Source organism: Vigna radiata, unplaced genomic scaffold (assembly GCF_000741045.1).
Source record: "Vigna radiata var. radiata cultivar VC1973A unplaced genomic scaffold, Vradiata_ver6 scaffold_133, whole genome shotgun sequence".
Lineage (NCBI taxonomy): Eukaryota > Viridiplantae > Streptophyta > Magnoliopsida > Fabales > Fabaceae > Vigna > Vigna radiata.
Window position 1 is genome coordinate 630,752 of NW_014543257.1, and position 23,976 is coordinate 654,727.

Consider the following 23,976-nt stretch of genomic DNA (forward strand, 5'->3'; position numbering starts at 1 on the left):
GATGTATGTAACACTTTGTGAGTTGGTTGGGATTAATTAGTAAATGCTATCTTGGTTTGCAACAAGAGCACTTGAGACTTGACTGAGATATCATCAAAACTTCTAATCTTCATCTTTATGCTAACAAGCTAGAAATGTATGTCTACTGGAAACCAGGAGTGGGTGAAACTCTGACATTTAACTTAAGGAGTTAAACGATAGTTAGACGGGTGTATCTAGTGGAAACCAAGAGTGGGTGAAACTCAACTAGACAGTGTATCTAGAGGATACATGAAGCTTTTAGGAATGCCAAGAGTGGTGAAGAATACTACACAACCAAGAATGAGTGAAACTTAGTCAAGGTCACATAACAAAGGTTACAGAGTTGACAACAACAACTAGGAGTGGGTTAAACTCAACTATACAGTATATCTGTAAAATACAACAAACGTCTAGGGATACCAGAAGTGGTGAAGAATATTGCACAAACAAGAGTGGATGAAACTCAATCAAGGTCACAGTAACATGGGTTACTGAGTTGACAACGACAATCAATAGTGGGTTAAACTCAACTAGACAATGTATATGAAGGATACATGAAGCATCTAAGGATACCAAGCATGGTGAAGAATATTACACAACCAGGAGTGGGTGAAACTCAATCAAGGTCACAGTAATAGAGGTTACTAGGTTGACAACGACAACCAGGAGTGGGTTAAACTTAACTAGACATTGTATCTAGAGGATACAGTAAATGTCTAGGGTACTAGGAGTAGTTAGAATACTCACATGTAGTTCATTGAAAATCTAATGAAACCCTCTAAGTTATCTTAGAGGAGAACTGAATGTAGCTCAGTTGAGTAAACCAATATAAATTGTCTATGTGTTATGTTTTAGAATTATAGACATACATCCTAAAGAAATAAATTCTCAACATGCATACCTAGTAACAAACATCATCCTCTAAACGCTAGGAAGATAAACTAGGAGTTGATACTATAAAAGTGTTCATCAAATAACGCTTATAGAGTAAAATATAAACAACTTATGAAGATCATTCAACCTCAACAACTACGATCAAGACATCAGCTTCGAAAAGATGTACAAAAATATTATTCAACCCCCTTCTAGTGTTTCTCGTTATTTCAATTGGATACACATATTTACACTTTCCTAGTTGTATGGATATAAGAAAGTTTACATTTGGTTGTGTATCTTTTATTCGAAAGAGCAATTTCATGGAAAAATGTGAAGTAGGATGTCAGTGTTGTATCCACCATGGAAGCTGAATTTGTGTTATGTTTTGAGGCCACAGTTAATGCTAATTGATTGCATAAGTTTATTTTAGGACTTGGAAAAGTCGACAGTATTGTCATGCCACTAAAAGTTTTTTAATAATTCTTGTGACATATTGATCTTTTTAATGTACAAGTCTCTAAAGTTTTGTTTTCTTCATGTATATGCGATCAAATTAGGATAAAGAACACAAATTATGTTATTATTATTTAAAATGACATTACATTTGAACGTATTGTGAACTTCTCATTATAAAGTCATATTATGGAGAAAGGAATAATATAATGATATATGGAAGGAGAGCATGTGAATTAAGTGACACATTATTTCGATGACTTGTTATTTTTGTATCTTTAATTATGAATAATGGTGATACTAATTTATATAAGATCCTTTAATATACATTATGATTTATGTATTAAATCATGAAATGTTATGACATCACATGTGAAAATGTTATAATTAATTAATTATGTGACTCATGTGAAATATAATGATGGATCCAAATATGATTTAATAAAATATAAAGATCTATTGTTAATATGAGAAGTTCTAATAAAATAAAATTTAAAAGTAACCAATATGATAGATATTGGTTAATAAAGGAGATTTAGGATTATGTCTCTAGACATAAGTTTCTTTCACGGTTAATAATATAAAAGGGTGAGATGAGTAAAGAAAGGTAAAAAGATAAATTATCTATAAATTGTTAGTTTATTTAGAATAAATAAATAAGAATATAACGTTAACAGTTTATTTTATTTTATTTTTTGGTGTTTTCAAACTAACATGCAAACGTTTTCATTATGAAATCGATTAGAAAACAAGTGCGTAAACTTGAAAATTAAAATTAAAAAATTGATAATATTTATGTCAAAAGGAGAAAAAAAAACAGTGTTCTATGTTGTTCCCGTCGTACGGGAAAAGAAATTCAATGTTTGGTTATGTTGTGCAAAAAAGGGTCTAATTAATTCGCACGAAGCATGGGTTACCTATTTCAAAATCGATGTTGACATGATACAACAATGTCGACAAATAGTCGTATCATTTTATATTTTTATTTCCTAAAAATTTTAATAACGAGAATATACCACAAAAGCAATTTGACTCTTGGCTTCTCGAAAGGTCGGAGGAAAATTTTCTCATACGCAGGCCACTTAGCCTTTTTTTTTTACCTAAAAGAAATGTTTACTTATTAAAATTAACTTATTCTTCTTAAGCCAATATACCTTATCTGATTATACATTTTATATGTAAGATTATAAATTTTGTTTGTACTGTTATTTAATCAGAATTGAAGTTATGTATATTACTGCTTGTTGTAGTTAAAAATAATGTAAGATTTAAGTAATAAAAGACTTAAATGTATTTTTTTTTTGTTCTTTTTTCTTAACCTGTTCAGTATTTATATGAGATGTAGTTTGATACTTTTTACTACACCTAATACTCTAACATTGCTTAATAAGTTATTTAAATATCATTTCTTCCTTTCATTTTTAAGGACAAAATAGTTATGAAACTCTAACAATGATACTCGGCAGATTTGAAATTAGAACATTGACAATCATCATGAAACCGATAACGAAATTCTAAGACAAATCATCAGCCTCTTAAGTCCTCCATTGAGGACGAAAGTCATTCTTCTTAGACCTCAACTGGGAGTCTTGTGTTCTTACCATGCCCAATAGTCCACATCTCTTAGGAGTCCAGGCCTAAGACAGTTTAAATACTTCTTCCTACTTTCACCCTCTTAAACACCTTTTTAGGACAAAATCCTGACGAAGCACGGACTCTAAAGTGAACAATACCTCAGAAGCTCTCTATTGGTCCTCCTTTTAAAGATAAAATTGTGACGGTCAGGCTCTAAAGTGGACAATACCTTAGCAAAGTGTTAACAAACATATTACATTGTCTAACTATCCACTAATCAATATATGTGCTTGAAAGGTTTTTACATACAATGTGAAATCTTATGAGCCAATAAATTACTCAACGTGTGGTGTCAAAACGTTGTAACCAAAGATATTAAGAGACTTTAAACTAAAAACATTCAATTATGTTTTTCTCCTCACCTCTTTTGATGAGGATATTTGTAACTATTTATAGGTCTAAATAGAGTTAATAGTGACAATTTTTACATGTAATTTGACTTTGTGAATTAAGACATTACCTAAATCAAGACTTTGCTTCCAAATAACTATATGAAAGAAGATTCTATTAAATTTGACACAATTTCCTATCCCTTATTGCTTATTTTTCTTTGAACCCAAACTATCCTAAATAACTTATTACATCATGTTAAATCTGGATCAAATCACTTAAAAGTCAACCTGAATGATTGTCCAATCACGAATTTCATGATCTACATTAATTCAAGTGGTAATTAACTCAAAGTTATTGTTAACACACTTTACCTTCCTTACTAATACCTTCCTTACTAAGTAATTGTCCCCTAACCAAGCTTATTAACATGTGAAAAAACTAGATGTATTTGTTTATTTAAAGAAAGAAACAATAAATATCATATATCATAGTTGCTTTTCTTCCTTTTCTTAGAAAAACATAAAAAGAAACTTCGAACATGAATTTTGATTTGCCTGTTGCTCTTCCAAGATTGGATTGACCTTATTAGATCAATTGGACTAGTCTTTATATCTTCAATCTTTTCAGGATAACTCTTCTTGATTTTCAATCTCGACAAAATATCTACAATATGCAATGATACTCCAATATTCAAGGTAGTATTCAAAAAATAGGATTCAACCTTACAAATATGATTTTTGTTTAGAAAATAAGCTAACCTTTCACTTTGGGTGCTTACTGACCTTATAAACCTATATATCCTTATAAACCTATATAGAAGATTAGAAAAGGCCAAAATATATTCTAATCACGATTATAAAGCTATTTTATGTGTAATGTTGCTAACTTTTATTAGGTGATAATCCTCAGGGCTAAATTATTTGACATGAAACTATCTGAGAATAATTCAGCCGAAAATATTATTGATTTATTGAGAATATGAGATGAATTCGGCCAAAAGTATTATTAATATTCTAGAACACATGATTAAGTAAAAAATAAAACGTTTATCCTTAAAAGAGATAGAGCGAAGAGGATAAAAACAGTGAAAAAAAAAAGAAAAAAAATAATTGTTTGAGATTATAGGAAAATTAATTGATCATTAATATCTTAAATTTCATTCAAGTGTTATAGTAAACAAAAAAAATACTAATCATTACTATTTGATATACTTATTTTCTGATTTCACTTATATATTCGAATATACATTAAGGGTTATTCAAATTTAATTTATTTGTATGGCATGGCACACTTGATACTTATAATCATGATTCAAAAGTTGAATTTGTCCAAGTTACTCTTTGGAGCAAGTTGTTAATCGATAATGGGAATGGTTAAGATTATGTTTCAAATGCAACAAAATTGTGAGTCAAAAAACCTTTATGGAGACTTGAGTGGTAACAAGAAATTTTAAAGTTGTTGAATTTTGAGTGGTGCCACCACCCTGCAAAACTCAGCCCCTATGTCAGGTGAATCAACGACTCACTGTCACAGTGGACCACTGTATATCTGAACAATACAATTGAAGCAATTTAATGCCATAATTTACATTCAGTGATATGACAGCATCATACATTGACTAAACCAGATTAGAATTTTAGAGGACAGTGCACGAGATATGGATACAAAACACAAATGAATAATAAGCACCTTCCCACAAAAAGGCAAATCAAACCCCAACATATTCTTCTTCCAAACTTAACATGAATATTCACAGATGCTAAAGCCTAAATTTGCCATCTCCCACTAATTTATTAAAGAAATTTGTTTTGGTCTTTTTTTTCTAACACAATTAATGCCTGGTGGTGTCTCTACAAATTAAGTTACAATTAGCTAGTGTTTCACATCTAATAACATGAAACTTACCCAGCCCAAATAGACCTACTTCCTTCCCACAAACAATTGAAGCAACAAGAAGAAGGATCAGCATTTGGGTGCTGACAAACAAACGCAAAACCACAAGAAAGAATGTCAAAGTTTCAGGTTTCAGTTGTATCTGAGCTTATTACAGTCCCATCTTCCACTGAAGAGATTGGCAGTTTGCTTCCACAGTTCATTTTCTTCACATCCTGACTGGAGCAAATGAAGATTCTTCTCACCATACTACAGAATTCACTGCAAGAAAATATCACATAATCAGCAGCGTTACACTGTTTTATGATATCTAAGTATACTCTTTGTATTGTTCCTACAACTTATTCTTTTGATAGAAACGTGTGTATCACTGTGTGATCTTATAATTGTGTATAATAGATACTCACGGCCATGGATCATCTCCCACAAGCATCATGTCACCTTCATCATCAGTGAAGACAATTTCCCACTTATTCCTGTTTTGAAGCTGTCCCTTTATGTCAAACATCTCCTCTAATTCATTTATAAGTTGTTCATACCCATCCAACATTGTTAAATCTACAGCACGACCCACTGCAACACCCTGCATTTGAACCTTTTGGCAGGTTTTCAACATCAATGCAACACTCAAGTTAGAAAAAAGATCTTTTCATAGGCTTGGAATATGAACTAAACAGCTAACAATCTATATTCAACACCTTAGTGCGACTTCTAGAAATTTGCTTGCTCTGAGTCTCCTTCGGAGACACTTGTTGCTGTTCTTGTTTCCTCTCCTTGGAAGAAGCCTTTGGTACCTCCGACATATGGCCAGCATCTGTTTGGGACAAGGTGCTAGTACATCCTTCAGTAGTAACTTTGGGTACATTTACTGCAAGCGAAGATGCCTTCTCTACAGCAGGCGAGTTCCTAGAATGATCAATAAGATCAATTCCAAACAACCGATAACTCGTAGCAGTCTCAACTTTGCTCTCCTTGTCAACTTGGTCAAGCGCATGCTCATTGCTCAATCTGGGCGGATGAGGCTTTGAAACAGGCCAAGCTGAGACGCTCTTGCTATCATCGGTTGTGTCTTGAAACAATTGAGATGGACAACTGGAATGGGGAGACGACAGCCAACTTCCTTCGGTCTGATTCCTTAACATAGTGTTGTTGCTGTTGCTTTTACTATTCATGTCAGTTTGCATATGATGCCATGTACCAGTATTGTCATTCTGTTTGCTTTCGGCCAAAACATTGATTTGTGTCGTATCAGGCTGTGGCAGATCAGCATCCCAGAAAACAGAAGCAGCGGATGTTGCATCTAGTTTGAAAGTAATTGTTGATTGTCAAACAAGACCAGAAACTCGATAAATATAGCAAATGAGTTATTACATATAATTACTCACCAACATCTGGAACTTCGCTGGATGGTCGGGGCCTTTTAGTCTTCACAATAGTGGGTTGAACCGAGGGTGTAGTAGAAGAAGCTACAAATGGCTCTATTTCCCACGGTGAAACCCTCTCAGGTCTTGGAACAGCTGCAAGTTCATCCCATTGCACCTGGGAATTGACAACAAAAGAAAAGATAAGTAACATGATCCCCAAAAAAGTAAGTAAACAACTGCAGATTGAAAGATGAGAATACCTTCAGCGATCGCCATTTTGAATTTTCCCAGTGAGGAGAAATATCTTCAATTCCAACTATGGTACCCGAAAATCTGAACAACAACGTATTAGAATAGCTATGAAAAGGTCACATACAAACTATCCCGACAAATTGTACTACCTTTTGTCAGTCTCAGCGGAATCATCCCCCTCGAATCTCATCTTAAACCTCATGCCAACACCAAACTTCGTGCTCACAGCCTCCAAATACTTGTTCACTCCAATGATGAACTGGCTCGTCCTAAGAAAACAACTCATATCAGCAATCACCCACTAACTATTTATCACTGAGACATTTTCTAGTTCTTGAAAAAGTAAACGTTCTACCTTGGCTTATAATATACCACAAAAAGAGTCTGAGTTGCAACAGCATGAGAGGCAGTTGCAAGAACTCCCAGGTGCATGCTTTGACTGGAGATCACAGATGAAGGCATGCTACTTGCCTGGCGAGCTAGACGTCTCACTCCAACACGTAATTCCCCATTGTCCCCTCTACACATAAGATCTCAGTTAAAGAAACACTGGTATAGAAAAACTGAAAATATTTGACATGATCTTTTTATTACAAACCAAGATCTATGAACCATAAAAAAGAAACTAAAGAGATGAAAACATATAAATGTTTACCTCAAGAACACAAAGGTATCCCCTGCAACTAATCTTTTGGAAGTCACAAAAGTACTCCATCCAGTTGTGAGCAAGTGTCTGCGTGGTTGACCTGAAAAAAAAAAAATTAAAAACAAGGTAAAATCTGTAGGCAATCAGAAAGTTCAATCACTAGGACAGTAGGACTTAGAAGAAAACTCATCAATTTCCCATCTCCTTTACCTCTAAATATATGCTTAAACCGCCATTCATAACCATGAAGATCCTTAGCAACCAACTCCTGGGTTGGTGTTGGTTGGGACATATCCTATAAAACAAATCAAAAACATAGTTCTCTGAAATAAGGAAACAGGAAAGAGAACAGCAAAAAGAAATTCAACAAAAACAAAACAGACTGTAGTACCAATGCAGGAAGGCACTCAGTGGCATGTTTCCTGAGAACAGAGAAGCCACCATGGGTGCTAGTATCAGAAGCAGTCAAGACCTTGCAGAACGAGTGAGCTGGTGCCCTTGTAGGTTCATCAGTGCACGGATCAGGACTTGTAGGCTCATCTTGCTAACATATTAGCACCATTAGAATCTAAACAATCATAGAGAAGAATCTAAGTTGACCGTGAAAATCAAAAGAGGCAATTACATCCTTACATTAGATTCCGGCACCAAAGTAATCTGCGCATAAACCTCATCCGTTTCTTGCTCAGCCTACAACATGCGAAATTCAAAGTAAGCATTTGTATGCCAAAACTCAAAGTTTAGGTTGGGATTCTCTAAAGCCACAGTTGCAGTCACATCAACCGCATTTGTCAGTAATTTTCCAGAACATCAAGATTCACGACAAAACTACAACCACAATCTCAATTTTAAACTTTTCACGATAATAGAAACTCCAAAACCAAGATGCCCCTTCCAACATCTTCTCACACATCCAAACAAGATTCATATTTTTTCCAAATTACCAACAAAAAAGAAGGATAATTACAAAAGAAAAGAAAATAATTACCAGTAAATGAACGTTCACGACGCGACAAAGGATCTTCGTGGGAAGGTGCAGCAGAGGAATCCTCTGATTCAATTCCTGGTTGGTTGAAGCCTCTAACTACGCAACCACCACCACCAACATCAGCAAATTAAAAAAAAAAAAAATCAAAACTCACTCTACTCTCTTTATTTTGTCCACAAATCTCTCAAAAATAGATGGTAAAGAAAAACAAAATTAAAATTTCACAATTACACACAAAATAAGAACAAATTATTTCCTCAAGCTACCAAACTCACTTGCTCCATGTGGCCTTGTGGAAAATAGAACACTCTCTGGCCAACACGAGGAACATCCACCAGTGGTCCCGCGCAAGCCTTCCAGAGCTGTTCATACAGCTCATCCTCACCGTCGCCAGAACCAACCACTGCTTCACCACCAGGAAAAACAAAAACCACACCGTTAACCCAAACAACATATTAAGAAACCTCAAATTCTAGAAAAACGTTGTTCATTCGACTCCCACCTTCGGCCGAAACATTTGACGCCCGGCTCAACATGGTTCAACGCAGGTCAACGCCCGAGGAAAAAATATAAAAATTTAAAATATAAATATTCGCCAAAACAACACGATTCGCTTTGTAACGCCTGCAGAAGAACCAATCTGAATCACTGAATCCTCTTTATTATCTCTACAAGATCCCGTTTCCGACAGCGTCCAGCGTAAGAGATTACCAGTTACAGAAGCTGAAGCAGAAAGAAGAAGACAAAGAAGAAGAAGAGGAGGAAGAAGAAGAAGGAGCAGAAAAAGAAGCGTTCCGTTGAACGACGCGCTGTGTGTGAGTGAGAGAGGATGGGAAAGGAAACGGCGTTACTCGGTTGGAATAATGAATGACCACTCTCCGTTGTATGGAGTCCTTTTGTTTATTAACTTATACATAGTCCAATTTTGTTGCTCATTTATTTATTTTTCTTTTATTTTATTTCAACTTGTGCTGTGTCGTGTCATGTGTGTCGCTTCTGTGTTGTCTATTCCCACCAGACACAAGAAACAAGCCTATTTCAGAGGTTGTGTGACTTGTGTGTGTTAGTTGTTACTAGACATCCTAATTCTGCCCCTGCTTTCACTTTTTTACATGTACCAAATAATTTTTTTGGAGTTTCTTAGAAACACTAGTTTTTCTACACTTTTTTAATTAATTATAACAAAGTGTGTTAATGTAGACTTATAATCGACTAATTAGATATTAGATACGATGATAAACTTGATGGAAAGAACGGAGATATTTTTGTGAAAAAAATGTTTTAAGACAGTTAAGTAGAATTAAGATGTAATTAATATTATAAGAGAAGTTTGTATTAATGATTACACCAAAAGATAAATTAATTGGTTTATAGAGTTTCAGAATGTATTTTGTAAGCCATTCAATACATTCAATGTTATTCGAAGCAAAGAATAAGGATGAATGTTTGGTATACAAAACTTTTACTCAAACTATTATCATTATCCCATTTTAGCATGAATAAATTGTATTATTTATATTTTAAAATCATTATTCTTATTCTAAAAATTAATAAACTCAAAGTTAAATGTAAGCTAGTTGCATTGTTAATTGTTAATGTAAGAAAAACATCTTTTACGTTGTTAATTGATTAAAAATTAATTTTAGCATTTTTCACATAATTAAATTCAAAATCAACAAATCTATTATTAGTGTCATTTGTATTCAAGGGGATTGTAATATATATATATATATATATATATATATATATATATATATATATATAATGTTTGTTAACTTATATAACTTTAAAATGTATTAAATTTTAAATGACAAAAATACTTTTATATATAGATTCTAAGTTTTAAGATAATAATATTTAAATAATTTCTAATTTTTTATTTTTTATTTTAAATCAAAAATAAAAATCATTAAAATACTTATGTATTTAAAATATGTTTATTTTAAGAATATAAATTATTTTCACCTAAAATTTGATATACTTTAATAAATTACATAAATTAGCATATCCTTATCTATGTATATAAACAAAAGAGTGAGATCAAAAGTGGACTAAAAGTAAATAATCTGCATTTATTTGTGATCTTCATTTCATTTCCTCAATTGTTTTGTGATTGCTTAGATTCTCATACTTGTTTTTATGTCATTATAACAAAAACGAAATAAATTATTCAATTAGGATTCTTTTCTCTTTTTTTTTTTTCTTAATCCATTTTACACATAATCGCATTTAGTATTGAAATTCTTGGATTCCTCTAACTTTTATTACCTTTTAGTGTCAGTTGTTTTTGCCTAAAATTGTAACATTAAATATTTTCTATTGTTTTAATTATTTTATGAATTTCGTAAATAATTTAAATTAATTAATATACTTCATTAATAAGTCATTGAGAAAACATATACGGGATAAATTTCCACATGGTAAATCATCTAACTATGTATTTTAACCATAATAAAATCTTTCATTCTTCAAAATCAATCATGTACAAAAGAAAAACGCACGTATACAAAAACGGTTTCAGGGGGTTTATGGTCATAAAATTGCATCAAAAGTAATAAAAGTAGTCAACTCTGAAACAAGTAGCTTTTATCCATATTACATTAACTCACGGTTCGTGATGACATTATAGCAATTATTTCCTTAAAATAAATGTAAAGGTTAGTTTTATTGTCTCCACCAATCCTCTTAAATATATATAAAAAAAGAACTCAATAAGTGGTTTAATTAAAAATGTAACTAATTAATTTCAAGTAAGAAAATAGGAAAAAGTTCTTTAAACAATATTTTTTAAACAACTTTTTGACAACATATACGGTATAGTTTGATATTTATCTGTTTCATGTATTTTTTATTTCTAAATTCAAATAGACCAATAAAGTGATGACATGTGTCCTATTGTCAAAAAGTTGTCAAAATATCATGCTCCAAGAAAATAATATGTATTTTAGTGTGTTGAATGAAGTGGTTCCAAGTAGGAATTTATTATGCTTGTGATTATAGTATATATTGAATTAAGAGTCTTAGTAGAAGAAAGTAGATAACCTATGAGGGTTTACATAGAAGAAAGTAATTGAGTGTGAGAATTGATCGAGCCTTCACACTAATGGGCATCCGAACTACTATTTGTAACATTATTTGTTCATTATAACATAAGTCATACGATTATCATAGGTAGAAACTATAACTATTAACATATGCGGGTGTGTTAACTTAAAGCACATAATAATTAAATTTACAAATATATATATATATATATATATAACACGCCTCATTCAATCTTTCATTAATTCATATAATATCACATAATCAAATAATAATTATTGTTGTATCATCCAATAATATTGAATTCACATGTAGACTCAAAAGGTCCAATCATCAACATAACCATCGCACATAATTTACCATCCAAAATCAGCTCACCTCTAGAGTTAAACTCATTCTTCCTTCCTGGTCCCAAGAGTCTCTAGACAAAGCCTACTTCCCCTGCTTCTTCTCGAGCCTTACAGGCAAAGTACACTGGTGTCTTTTCCCACCATTCCAAAGAGCTTCCCCAACGAAGTTTACCTCCAGTACAATTAAGCCGAGTTTACCACTCCCTATTACTCTCTTACAGACCACAACAAAGTCCTTAGAATCAAGTCCCAAAACCCCCCTTAGTGTCAGCTCCCAAAGCTTCCTCACCTTTGGCCGAGACGCATGCTTCTTATCCACACCATCACATCACATATGCAAGCATTACATTCAAGATAACAATATTCCGTTTCATATTATCAAACAATCACATAACTTAAACTCACATTATTATTACATGTAATATAAAATTAAGGTGACGTTTAATGCCCTTAACTTAGCACACAATTGTATTAACAACATTACCATACAAATATAAAAGTGAACAATCATGTATGACATATATATTTAACAACAAACATCCAAATATTATATGTGTTCACCCAAACTTTATTTATCATGAACCTTTTATTCTCACACAATAGTAACTAAACCATGTCGCAATTAAAATACATAACTACAATTACTTTTAAAACAAACCATTTCAAACTTGAAAAGGCCAAAAACTATTCTAATTTTTCCCACTTAAAGCATGAAGCATAAAAATAACTCTCAAATGTCCAAACCAATTTCAACATTTATTTAAATAAATCACCTATTGCGATTAACGTCAAACTGCAACATTTATTTTGTTGCCTACAATTTTATCTTAATCTTTGGTAAAATAAAATAATATCATTTAATATCTCTAATAATACATATGTATTTATATACATTCCAGTTAAATAAAAATAATCAATCTCATTCTTGTCATCTAATATCATACATCAATAACAAAATAAATCATACAATCTTGTAACTATGAGTCAGTTTAATTTTTACTCCAAGTAAAACATTCTCGTATGAACATTAGTAATTGCTAAATTAGTTGTATCAACAATGCTCATTCAATTTGTATTACTTAAAATTCAAAAGTTTATATAAATATAATCATATCCATAACAACTTTAATAAAAACTCAATTCTACAATTTATTTATTTATTTTTCCAACATAATATAAACCAATGAACCTAAAGTCTTAGACGTCATCATGAAATATTAATTGTCAAACTACATTTTTTTAACATAAATAAAATAATTAAAAGTGTGATTATTTATATCCAAAAATTTATATTATACTAACCTTAAATCCTTAAATACATATATAATAGAAAAAAAAAACTATAACTTCCAAACTTGTCAACTTTTAAAATACATGAATTTTATAATATTTATTTGAAAATAAAACACTAATTTATCATTGCACATAAAATTTCATTTGTAATATACATTAAAAGATTATGTTGCATTGTATGTTAAACTCGAAACTCATTTTGAAGGTGTTGGTGATCTCGTCTCGTTATTCAAGTTCTTGTAGTAGTCTTTGTGTCCTTTTCCTTTTTAGTCCTACTGAGGTTTAATTTTCCTAGTGCATTGGTTTACTACTGAAGATGAAGAGTTATTGTTGCTTTCTACTATTCTTTTGTTTGTTTACAAAGATGTTTTGCTTTAGCAACATATCCATTCTAGCCTATCAACCTCCTCCTTAGCTTTGTGACATTGCTTAGACCTTTTCGACTCTTAGACTTAGTTCCTTTCCAAATAGACCACAATTCTTACCTTATTAACCAACCTTTGATGTCTTCTCAAAGAGAAGTCAAGTTTTGCTTTTCTAAGGCAACGACATCGTCACCTAAAAAAATTATGAGTGTGGTTATGAGTGGAGTGGCAAAACAACAAGCCCTTGAGGTTCTAGTTTCCTACATTATTATCTCCATTTTTAGTCCATGACCATTAGATTTTGAGTGGGCAGACGATGCAAGAATTGAGTCTTTAGTTATAATTTTTCTTGGCCTATTCATTTTTAGTTGCCCTCCCTATTTTCGCATCATTTAAAATCTTTCAAAGCTTTCAAAGCAATCCATTGTTAAGACAAAATTGTTTATATATCTAAACACTCTCATGTTTTGAAGTTTAACCAAATAACATTAAACAAAAAAAAAATCTGAAAATACCATGGGATGAAACATAAGACTTAGGCTCAAAATCCCCAACATAGAAAAGCCTTAAAAAAGCTCTTAAAAGTATAGAAAACATAAAAGCACCTAAATCAACACACCTAGACGCAATGCTAAACGAATAATAAGTTAAAACGTCTAACAGAGTTATGCTAAACGCGTAAGCTTACTATACCCAAAGGATATTCGGTTGAACTCTCGGAAAAACAAAGTGTTAAGACAATGTCTTCAACAAAAACACTTTAAAAGCTTAAACTTAAAACACAAAAGAAAACATAACATATTAAACACTATTGACCCAAAAAGGAAAAATCATAAAAAACATTTACATCAATCTAGATGAAACCATGAGCTAAAACTGTTACTTTGTCCAGTGGTGAAGTTCTTACTCAACGCTTGGTATCTTTATAAGAAAAGCTTAATTGTTAAATGCTACCTCAATGATAGAAAATGAAAAGCACTTTATTATTTTGAGCAAGCATTAAATGACATTAAATGTTTAATGTTTAAGAAAAAAGTGATAAGAGATAAAACATATTTGTTGCATGCATAATTTACTCTATTTTTTGCAGATAACCTACTCTACTCACATCTGCATGCTTCATTTAAAAATCAGAAGTTGACATTAGAGACAAAAGAGATATTCAAGAAATGTTCTTCACTTGAGAAGCGGTGTCTAAAAGAAAGTATAACCTACTTCAAGCAAAATACTGAAAAAGTAAGTCTGCTCTGACAAGTTAACTATAACCAACGGCTGCAATACATGAATAAAGAGAAGACACAAGAACCAAGGTAAAAAACATAGTCTAACGGACATTTCTCCAAGAGCCTTTAAATAGAAGACCATTCAAATGAAGGAACGAGAGGATAACATACAACGAAAATATTCATCCTAAGAAAAACATTCAAAAGAAAAGCATAGAAAATCACAAGAAAAGAAAACATCTTAGCAGAAGAAAAGAAAAGAAAGTCAAGCAATACTCTCGAGCTTCATTATATTGTTTGTTATAGTAAGAAAAAGAGAGAAAGAGAAAAAAGAGAAACACATGCAAATGTTTACACCACATTGTATTGTACTCACATCCTTTCTGCAAGAGTAATAGTTTAAACGACTTGTAAGCAATCGTTGATTGCAATTCTGAACAGAATTAAAACACTTATTGAACTTAGTAGAGTTATGGAAATCTAAGAAAGGTTCTCTAGCACTAGGAATGGTGTGAACACTCATCCAATCTAGGGCAACATGAGGTTATTTGTAGATTGAGAAGACCAGGAGTGGTGCGAATACTCATCCAGTCTAGGGTAATAGGAGGTTATTCGCTGACTGAGAAGATTAGGAGCAGTGCGAATACTCAATTGTAATCTTGTTGAAGATTATAGTGGAACCCCCTACAAAGAGACTAGATGTAGCTTAGTTGAAGTGAACTAGTATAAAAATATTTGTGTAATTATTGTTTACCTTTATCTAAATGTTTTTCTTATAAAACCTACAATTGCATTTTTATTTCTACATACAAGAAACTTCCGCACTAAACGATTCTTATTCAACCGAGGAAGTTCTTATAAACACTGCAGTGTACGTTCTGAATAGCACGTTAAAAGAAACTATCATTCAAAATAATTTACAAGGTCGAGCGTTTAAGTATTCATTTGATAAATCCAAAACTCGACAAATGTATTATATCAAAAGGGTTGCAAATGGAATTTTTTTCATTAACACCATTCAACCCCCTTTTAGTGTCTTATAGGTACTTCACCCATTTCTTTCCTAGATATGACCATTTGGTTATCTACATGAATGTAAGATATAAGATTAAAAAGTTGAAAAATTACAACTATTAGGATGTAATTAGGCATGGGCGACATTCATGATCATCAATACTCCTTTTTCAATAGAATCTAAAGATAATCAAATACCTAATTTCGTAAAGAGTTAAATATGTTTTGGGTCCCTTAACTTTTAGTGAAAATTTGAATTAGTCTCTCTTGAAAACTTTGACTTAATTTAGTCTCTCAACTTGTGAGATGCATTGATTTAGTTCTTTTAACCAAATTTTGCCAAGTTTATTTGAATTTCAAACATACTTCTCAACTAACAATGAAAAAAAAATGTGTCAAACGTACTAAACAACTCAAATGTTATCATAAAAAACATTTGAAACATCAAATAAACTAAAAAAAACATGTTAAAAGGACTAAATCTATACATTTATAAAATTATAGGATTAAATTGAGCCAAAGTTTTAAAAAGAAACTAATTCTAATTTTAACTAAAAATTAAGAAACAAAAAACATATTAACCATTTTATAAAAATTGTCATAAAAAAAAACAAATATATCGTCCTCATCATCAACTTTGTTCTTACAACCACATTTGTCCAACTTACAAGTTTGAATTCCAACGTCTTTCTCTTTAGGTTAATTCATAAATGATTAAACTAACTCAACCAAATTCTAAATTATCTCTAGGCTAAGCTAGGTTGATCTAGATACATATTCACACTACTTCCAAAAATATATCCAATTATAAAAAATTTAGGATTTAAGAAATTTGCGTAGTTTAAGAAATTTGGTAGAAATGAATTTTCTACCCAAATTTCTCGCTTCAGGAGTGTTTTCTAATTTCAAAGTCTTTCATTTCATGAATTTATTTTTTAATACTTAATATTTTAATCTACGAATCTTCCTATCAGTAAAAAGACAATTTTAACCTAGATAAAACAATTGGTATACTAAGTGGAAGACAATCAAACTTTAAATCAAAACAAATATCATGATGAAAATCATGATTAGACAAAATATGATAAAATCAGTTATTTATATTAAAGTACCTTACCTAATTATTCTTTCATTCAAATTTAAATCTAGACTAAGTAATTTTTTTATCTATTTTAAAAGTAAAAATAATTATTTATAATAATATTAACTCCATAGGCTAAACATAACTTAGTAATTAAACCTTTTAGTCTAGTCAGACTGTGAGGAAATCAAAGTAAAAGGTAAAAAAAATTCGAGTTCTAGAACTGTAGTTTCCATCACTTTAGATATGCGTGTGGGTGAGGTGACGGAATGGAGACGGAAGCGTAAGCACAAAGTCCGTGACCGTTACCTGCCGTTTGTTTCGTTGTCTGTTTCGAAGCATGCAGCAGGGTTGGCTGGGGTTGCCACAGCACAAGCCACGTCACACAACTATAAATTTAATTCCTTTTTTTTTCTTTTTAACTACATAATTTTTATTTATTTATTTCTTTTACAGAACCAATAAAACCACGAACTTAAGATTACATTAATATAACTAAGTCGAAAAGATAATTTTCTTAATTTAAAAATAAAATAACAAATATTTACTATTATCAACACTTTTAGTATTTATTCCAACAAAATTTTTCTCTTCTATGAATAAGTTTAATTTTACTAATTACTGACTTATTAATATACTGGAAATATATTGAACGATTTTCATATGCATATATAGATACAAAATATTATCATAGGCGACAGCGATTTTTCTTCTGTTATTTTTGACATTTTGTTTTGTTTTGTCTTGTATTTAATTATGAAATTTACCCTCTGAGTAATTGATAATTGCGCATTCTACCATTTTTGTGGGCCCGCCTGTACTATGATTTTGATGCACAATAAGCGTGGTGCACGATCTCGAGCGTATCTTGATCCAGTTCACTAGAAATAAATGACAATGAGTTGGGCAGACTACCGATAATGTCTAATTGTTATTAGGTTTGTTTAAAAAAAATTGTTTATTATTTGTTGTAAAAAGAAATATGTGGACTTTTTTTATATTCATATATATATATATATATATATATATATATATATATATATATATATATATTAAATAAAATTATTTAAAAATAAATTCTTAAAATACGAATTTAGATAAAAATTTAATTTTAAAATATAATTTATATAAAATTGTATACCAAATTATTAATAAAAATAAATTTAATATTTCTATAAATAAATTCAAATAAATGATAGTAAATTAGGATTTGTTACTTTTAATACAATTTAAGCATGTATTAGTACACACATTATCTAAATAGTTAAGAACAATTAAGATTAACATTGAGATAGATAAGCATTGGACATAAAAGGTATAACTAAGTTATAAACTCTATTACACACTCATGAATAATCATTATGCAACCATGTTATTTATTGTGAATATACATTTATACTTTCATTTAGTCTTTAATATTGAATTCTTAACTTAGTTTTTGTAATTTAAAAGAATGTTTTAATTAGTATTTTATGTACGGGTTGAGATCCCTTACTCAAAGTATTCAAAGTTGTCCTACAGACCGAGTGAGCTTCCTGATGATCATCCATTATCTAAATTGCGTTGTGGGAGGGTACCTGTCAAAGGCACTCCAATGCAAATATCTTTTCAAATATTTTTAGATCTCCACAAAAAAGGAGTTAGATTGCGTAATGTTAACACCCTGACAAGTGTACCAGATCATATCAAGTAATAATAAAATGGTAAGTCCAAGTATCGTTTTCCCAAGAGACTCATGGCACTAAACTGTTGTGCTTTTCCTTAACCAATCAAGACTATAAGAACAATATTTTGGGGTTTTTTTAATGTAAAGTACGAAAAAGTAAACATGAATGCAATTTGATCAATTGAGGTTAAACACAAAAGTGGATGGATGATGTTGATAATATTAGATGGATTTGTTGCTAGGGTTCAGATTTCACCTAATCACTCTCATATATCTACTTTTCTTATTAAATTCGCTTTATTATCTAATTGCCATGCAAACTTTCTGATCTACTCTAAACCCAATTCCTTGGCGAAAAGAGCCTACTATTAACTACTAGTTTACTATCTCTAATATCCCTGAGTAATTAATAATGCATTAAAGTACAAAAGAAAAATACAATTGATCGTCCTACCCCTATCTCTAGGCAGTATTGCTTAATCAAGGAATTTCCTATCCATGACTTCCCCGTATGTCCCCGTATTGACAAAGACAAATATCTTCTTACCGAATGAGTTAAACAATAGAAGCATTAAGCATAGATAAGAAACCCAACAATTGATAATATAAGCATGTGAATAAAATAAGAATTTCAATGTAAGAGAGTTTAGAGGTTACATCTTTCCCCAACAACAAATAAGGTTAGTTCTCCATCGTCATGGAAAAACTAGGTGAACAATGGAATGAAAGATATAGAAACCCTAAAAAGGAGAAAAGGAGAACTGTCACCATCTCCAAATCTACCCCAAAGGGGTAAAAAGTGTGTTTCTGTGTCTAAGTCATCAAAAGATACAAACCCTAAGACGTTCTAACCTTTAAATAGGGCATAAAAATAACAGAAAACAAGTCTAAGCCTAAATAAATCATAAAAATAACAAAAAACAGGTCCAAGCTCGCGTCCCCCACGCTCAGTGCTAAAAAACGGCGCTCAGCGGGTTGCCTCACTGGCGCTCAGCGCCCAAAACTGCTGCTCAGCGCTGTGGTCAACATTCTGGTCAACTAGTTGACTTTTCTGGTTGACTGGTTGACTTTTCTGGTTGACTGTTGACTTTTCTGGATTCTATTTGACTTTTCTGCACTGCAACCCTTGGTACTTCAACCTTTCTTTCAAATCATTCCAAAAACCTACAAAATCAAGGGAATTTATTGATAAAATCATAAAACATGTCCTCAACTCTCTTATTCACATAACTAAAGAAAAATCATGATTCCAAGCAAGTTTCTAAGTCAACAAGGGTGCCTTTGATATCAAAATTAAGTATGAAAATAACGGTTTTTCGACTGTTATCACCCAAGAGTGTTCCACGAGGTTTTCTCCATACATTACCTAACAAAGTTATTAACTTATTTCTACACCTTACAACACAATTGACATTTCTCAAAAATTGCATATAGTCAACCCCTACTTTTCTTAAATCACTATCGTATCAACATAATAAGATCAAACCATATGCATATTTTGCTTCAAGATAACCCTTTTTGGCAGCCATTTTCAAGTCCTTAGTGCCTTTTTCAATATTTCCCTTATATCTAATTATTTCTCTTAATCCCTCTCTATACAAAGCTTCGATATTTCCACCCTGTTTACGAATTTGCATGAAAATATCAAATGCCCTTGCTTCTTTACATGACCATGAAATCAACGAAAAATTTTCTAAAGAAATTTGCTACCACATATAATTGTCTTTTATGGCATGCAAAAAATCTCTACAACATACTTTCATATTGTAATGATCAATCCAAGATTCAGAACTTACCTTTGCAACCACATTAAGCAATAATTCTATGGGAAGTGATTTTATTGGAAAAATTGTAGAATTGTCATCTTCTGTGCGTTGTCTTTTGTTATCTCTTTGAACTGATTCTTCTATTACAATGAAATGAGTAGACTCGTGGCTTTCATGACATTGTCTTTTGTTGCATTGTGTCTTCTTCATCAATTTTGAAGTTGTCATGTTTACTATGCGGTTCAGCAGATTGGAGTTAGCCTTTTACTTCTGAAACGTCCAAGTATTACAACTCTTCGTTTATTGTTGGATTAAAAATGGAGTAATTCTTCATTTATTGTTTGATTAAAAGGAAAAAGGAATTAAAAAGGGAGAATTCTTGGAGCTCTCTAACTATAGAATTTAATCTGAAACAGAAATGAAAATGTCAGATCATCAAAAGTCTCTGAACAAAATCTTGTTTAGCTTATTTATAGATTTATGTTAAACAGATAGTCTCACAGTCGAATATGCTACTAATACAGTCGATTGGATTATGACAGTTATAACAGTTCAGTCAAACTGGTAGCATATAGTCAACCAAAAATAAAACACATTTGACATAGTTGACCAAATCATCAATGCTCAACTAACTTTTAAAAATATAACCATTGGAGCGCATAACAGAATTTCAAACCAGACACATAATACAGTCGAATGTGTTACACATAGTCGACTTCAATATGCAAAACATTTTGAAATTCTTTTCTTCTCAAAATATCATAAAACACTGATTCTCAAAATCTATACAAAGATTTTAGCATAGTCGAATCTATCAGTAATGGATTCGACTGCACTATAACTTTGTCACACAGTGATAAGTTCGTAAAAGTGCTTGTGGTTTTCAGCTTTAAAACATGTGCAGTAAAACATATATAATGATGCATTACACACAACACATAAAGCACATAAACATGTTCAACAAATATATCAATCAATTAACATAGGAACATGTAACACAGTACATAAACATGTTCAATAGATATAACAATCAATCAGCATAAGAACATGTAATTCATCAACAACATGTGCGTGTTATTAAGCAATGTGCTGCCATAATAAAAAACTAGATTGATATAGAAATTGTGGGTTTCGGTAATCTCAACAACATCATATCTAGTTTCATTACACTTGATTTGAAAGAAGAAAATCATATGCACATTTATGAACTTACATTGTGTTACATTACTGCAAGCTGTAAGTCAACTTCATAATGGGGAAGCCAAATTAAGCTCGTGTCTATGCACAAATTTTCAGAAATAGTGCTATGTGAGATTTTACATTGAAAAGAATTTCAANGTGAACTATAGTGTCAAAGTCGACTGTGTGCGCCATGCATTCGACTGTATTAGTTGCTTGATTTGAAATTCTGTTATGCTCATGAACAATAACGACTATATTTTTAAAAGTTAGTTGAGTATTGAATGTTGGTCAACTGTATTGACTGAGAAATTAATTGGTTTGACTGAATTGTTGCTATTGTGTCTTAACTGTTATAACTGTTATAATCCAATCGACTTTATTAGTAGCATAATCGACTACAGGAGCGTCAGATTTATAGAAATCAATAAATAGACGTGACCTGAGCTATTTCAAAGAACTTTTGGAAATCTAACTTTCATATTTTGTTTCAGATTGTTTCTTTGAAGATTAGAGCTCCAAGAACTCATCATGAAGACGGTTGTGATCTTTCTTTGAAGAGTTTCTAAAGGAGAACTGCATTGTACATACTGCTTGATCAAAATCTGCACAATTGAGGTGTTTTTGGGTTGATCAAGAATCTTGTTTGGCATCCGTGGTGATTGTTGTGTTACCTGTTGTGACTACAGGGGCTGGACTCNTGGAGTCTGGTACACTTTGAGGATTGTTCAAAGTGGGTTGCAGATTGTAGGAGAGGGGACATCTTGCTGCAAGTCTTGTTGTGTGGTTTGCCTATATTTTGGTTAGAGGGTTAGAGAGGTGTTTTATATTTTTGACGTGGAGGTCTCTATAAAAGCCTTGTTATAGAAACCTTGACCATTATAGTGTATTTGCTTCTTGGTACTGGAAGGACACTGGATGTAGGCACTGAGGCCGAACTAGTCTAAAAACCTGCGTTTGAATTCTCTATCCCTATACTTTTACATTCAGTCGACTATACAATTCGCATAGTCTACTTTGATTTTCCGCTGCAATAAATTTTCTATAACTTACGATTCAAAAAAGTTTGTAAAGTTTTGTACTTTGAATCAAAAATACAATGTTATGGATAAAAAAAGGAAGAGGTATTATTATATGTGTGTTTACTAATAATATGTATTAATTAGTATTTGTATTATTTTTGGCTTACTTGGGTAGGTGTATAATGTTTTATTTTAAGGAGCTTGTGTGTTGTTATTAAAAATAGGATGTGTTGGTGTTACTTGGATTATTTTATGTGTGTTTAGTTGACTTATTATTTTGTTGTTGCTTAAAAATTGTCTTTAGCATGTTGGGCATATGTTTACTAGATAATTGTGTGAGTATAATACGATTTCCTTATAGAGTTGTATTTTACGTTGTGATGTGCCCAGTGAAACTCTTTGAAGAATGGTGGGAGTAGCAAGGTACTTGCCCGGTGAAGCTCTTTGAGGGTATAGTGGTGGGGGGCATACACTTGTCTGGTGAAGCTCCAAGAATGCGGTGGAAAGTGTATACTTGCCTGGTGAAGCTCTAAGAGAGTGGTGTAGGTGTATGAAGATATATACTATTTAGAAATCTTATTCTAAGTTGATGTTGAATACCTATGTATGTAATATGACATGTTTCTGTTAGCTCACCCTTGCATGTTGTGGTTGTGGTTTCCACCTGCGTGATCGTACTTGTACAAGAGTAGGTGTTGTTACAGATGTAGTTAAAGCGAAGTTCAGCAATCAGATATACGGGAGAACTATTGGATTTTAATTTCAATGCTAATAGTTTTGTAATGAAATCATATGAACGTTTTATAGTTGCATTTGATTTATGAAGTTTTCAAAATTTAGTTATAAAAAATGAAAGTTTTTATTTAAATTGTATCTTGCAATGGTATCAAAGTTAAGTAGTTTTTGTAAAACTGTGGCATCCCAAAATTCGGGGTGTTACAGTTCACATCTTGTATTGTAAGTGATATTGAGTTGGGGAAGGATATTGTATTGAGAGGGGGTATCTCTGTATTCTTGCTTGTATAATTATATCATTACAGTGGTTCCCTTCAACTAAGGTTGTTGAAGGAAGATTGGATGTAGGCTTGGCCGAACCAGTATTTTTGAGATTGTTGATAAGGGGAGCATTGATTTAGCCAAACCTTACAATCTCAGAGTTTCTGTTTTTTTATGATGATAACACATAATTAATAACACATGTGTTTATAAGTGTTACACGTTCATAACTTTCACGTTTATGATTATATGAGAACATGTTGGTGTTGCTTTTGTCATTGCATGCAAATTCACTATGTTATGCATGAGATATTATTTGTGATTGCATAACAATTGTTTTGAAAAAGGAAAATCAGATGCATTTTTGTTGAACTTAAATTGTGTGGCAAAACAACAGTTTTAAATCGGCTTCATTATGAAGTAAGTCGATAAAACTCATGGTTTTGCACAAACTTTTTCAAAGTGTGCTGTGAGTATTTTTTGAAAGAATTTTTTTCAAACCTGTATTGAACTGTTAC

The 23,976-nt window shown here is 31.7% G+C and overlaps 1 protein-coding gene across 1 annotated transcript; it reads right to left on the reverse strand.

The window, feature by feature from the left end:
- Positions 1 to 4,752: 4,752 nt before the first annotated feature.
- On the reverse strand, positions 4,753 to 9,360 carry LOC106753470 (auxin response factor 9). Its single transcript, XM_014635283.2, has 14 exons — positions 8,964 to 9,360; positions 8,737 to 8,864; positions 8,462 to 8,557; positions 8,107 to 8,163; positions 7,865 to 8,017; positions 7,684 to 7,768; positions 7,483 to 7,573; positions 7,183 to 7,347; positions 6,977 to 7,096; positions 6,836 to 6,908; positions 6,597 to 6,750; positions 5,910 to 6,511; positions 5,619 to 5,806; positions 4,753 to 5,472 (listed from the first exon to the last, which is right to left on the reverse strand). The coding sequence occupies exons 1-14, from the start codon at positions 8,995 to 8,997 to the stop codon at positions 5,337 to 5,339; spliced, it is 2,082 nt and encodes a 693-aa protein (XP_014490769.1). The 5' UTR covers positions 8,998 to 9,360; the 3' UTR covers positions 4,753 to 5,336.
- Between the last annotated feature and the right edge of the window lie 14,616 nt (positions 9,361 to 23,976).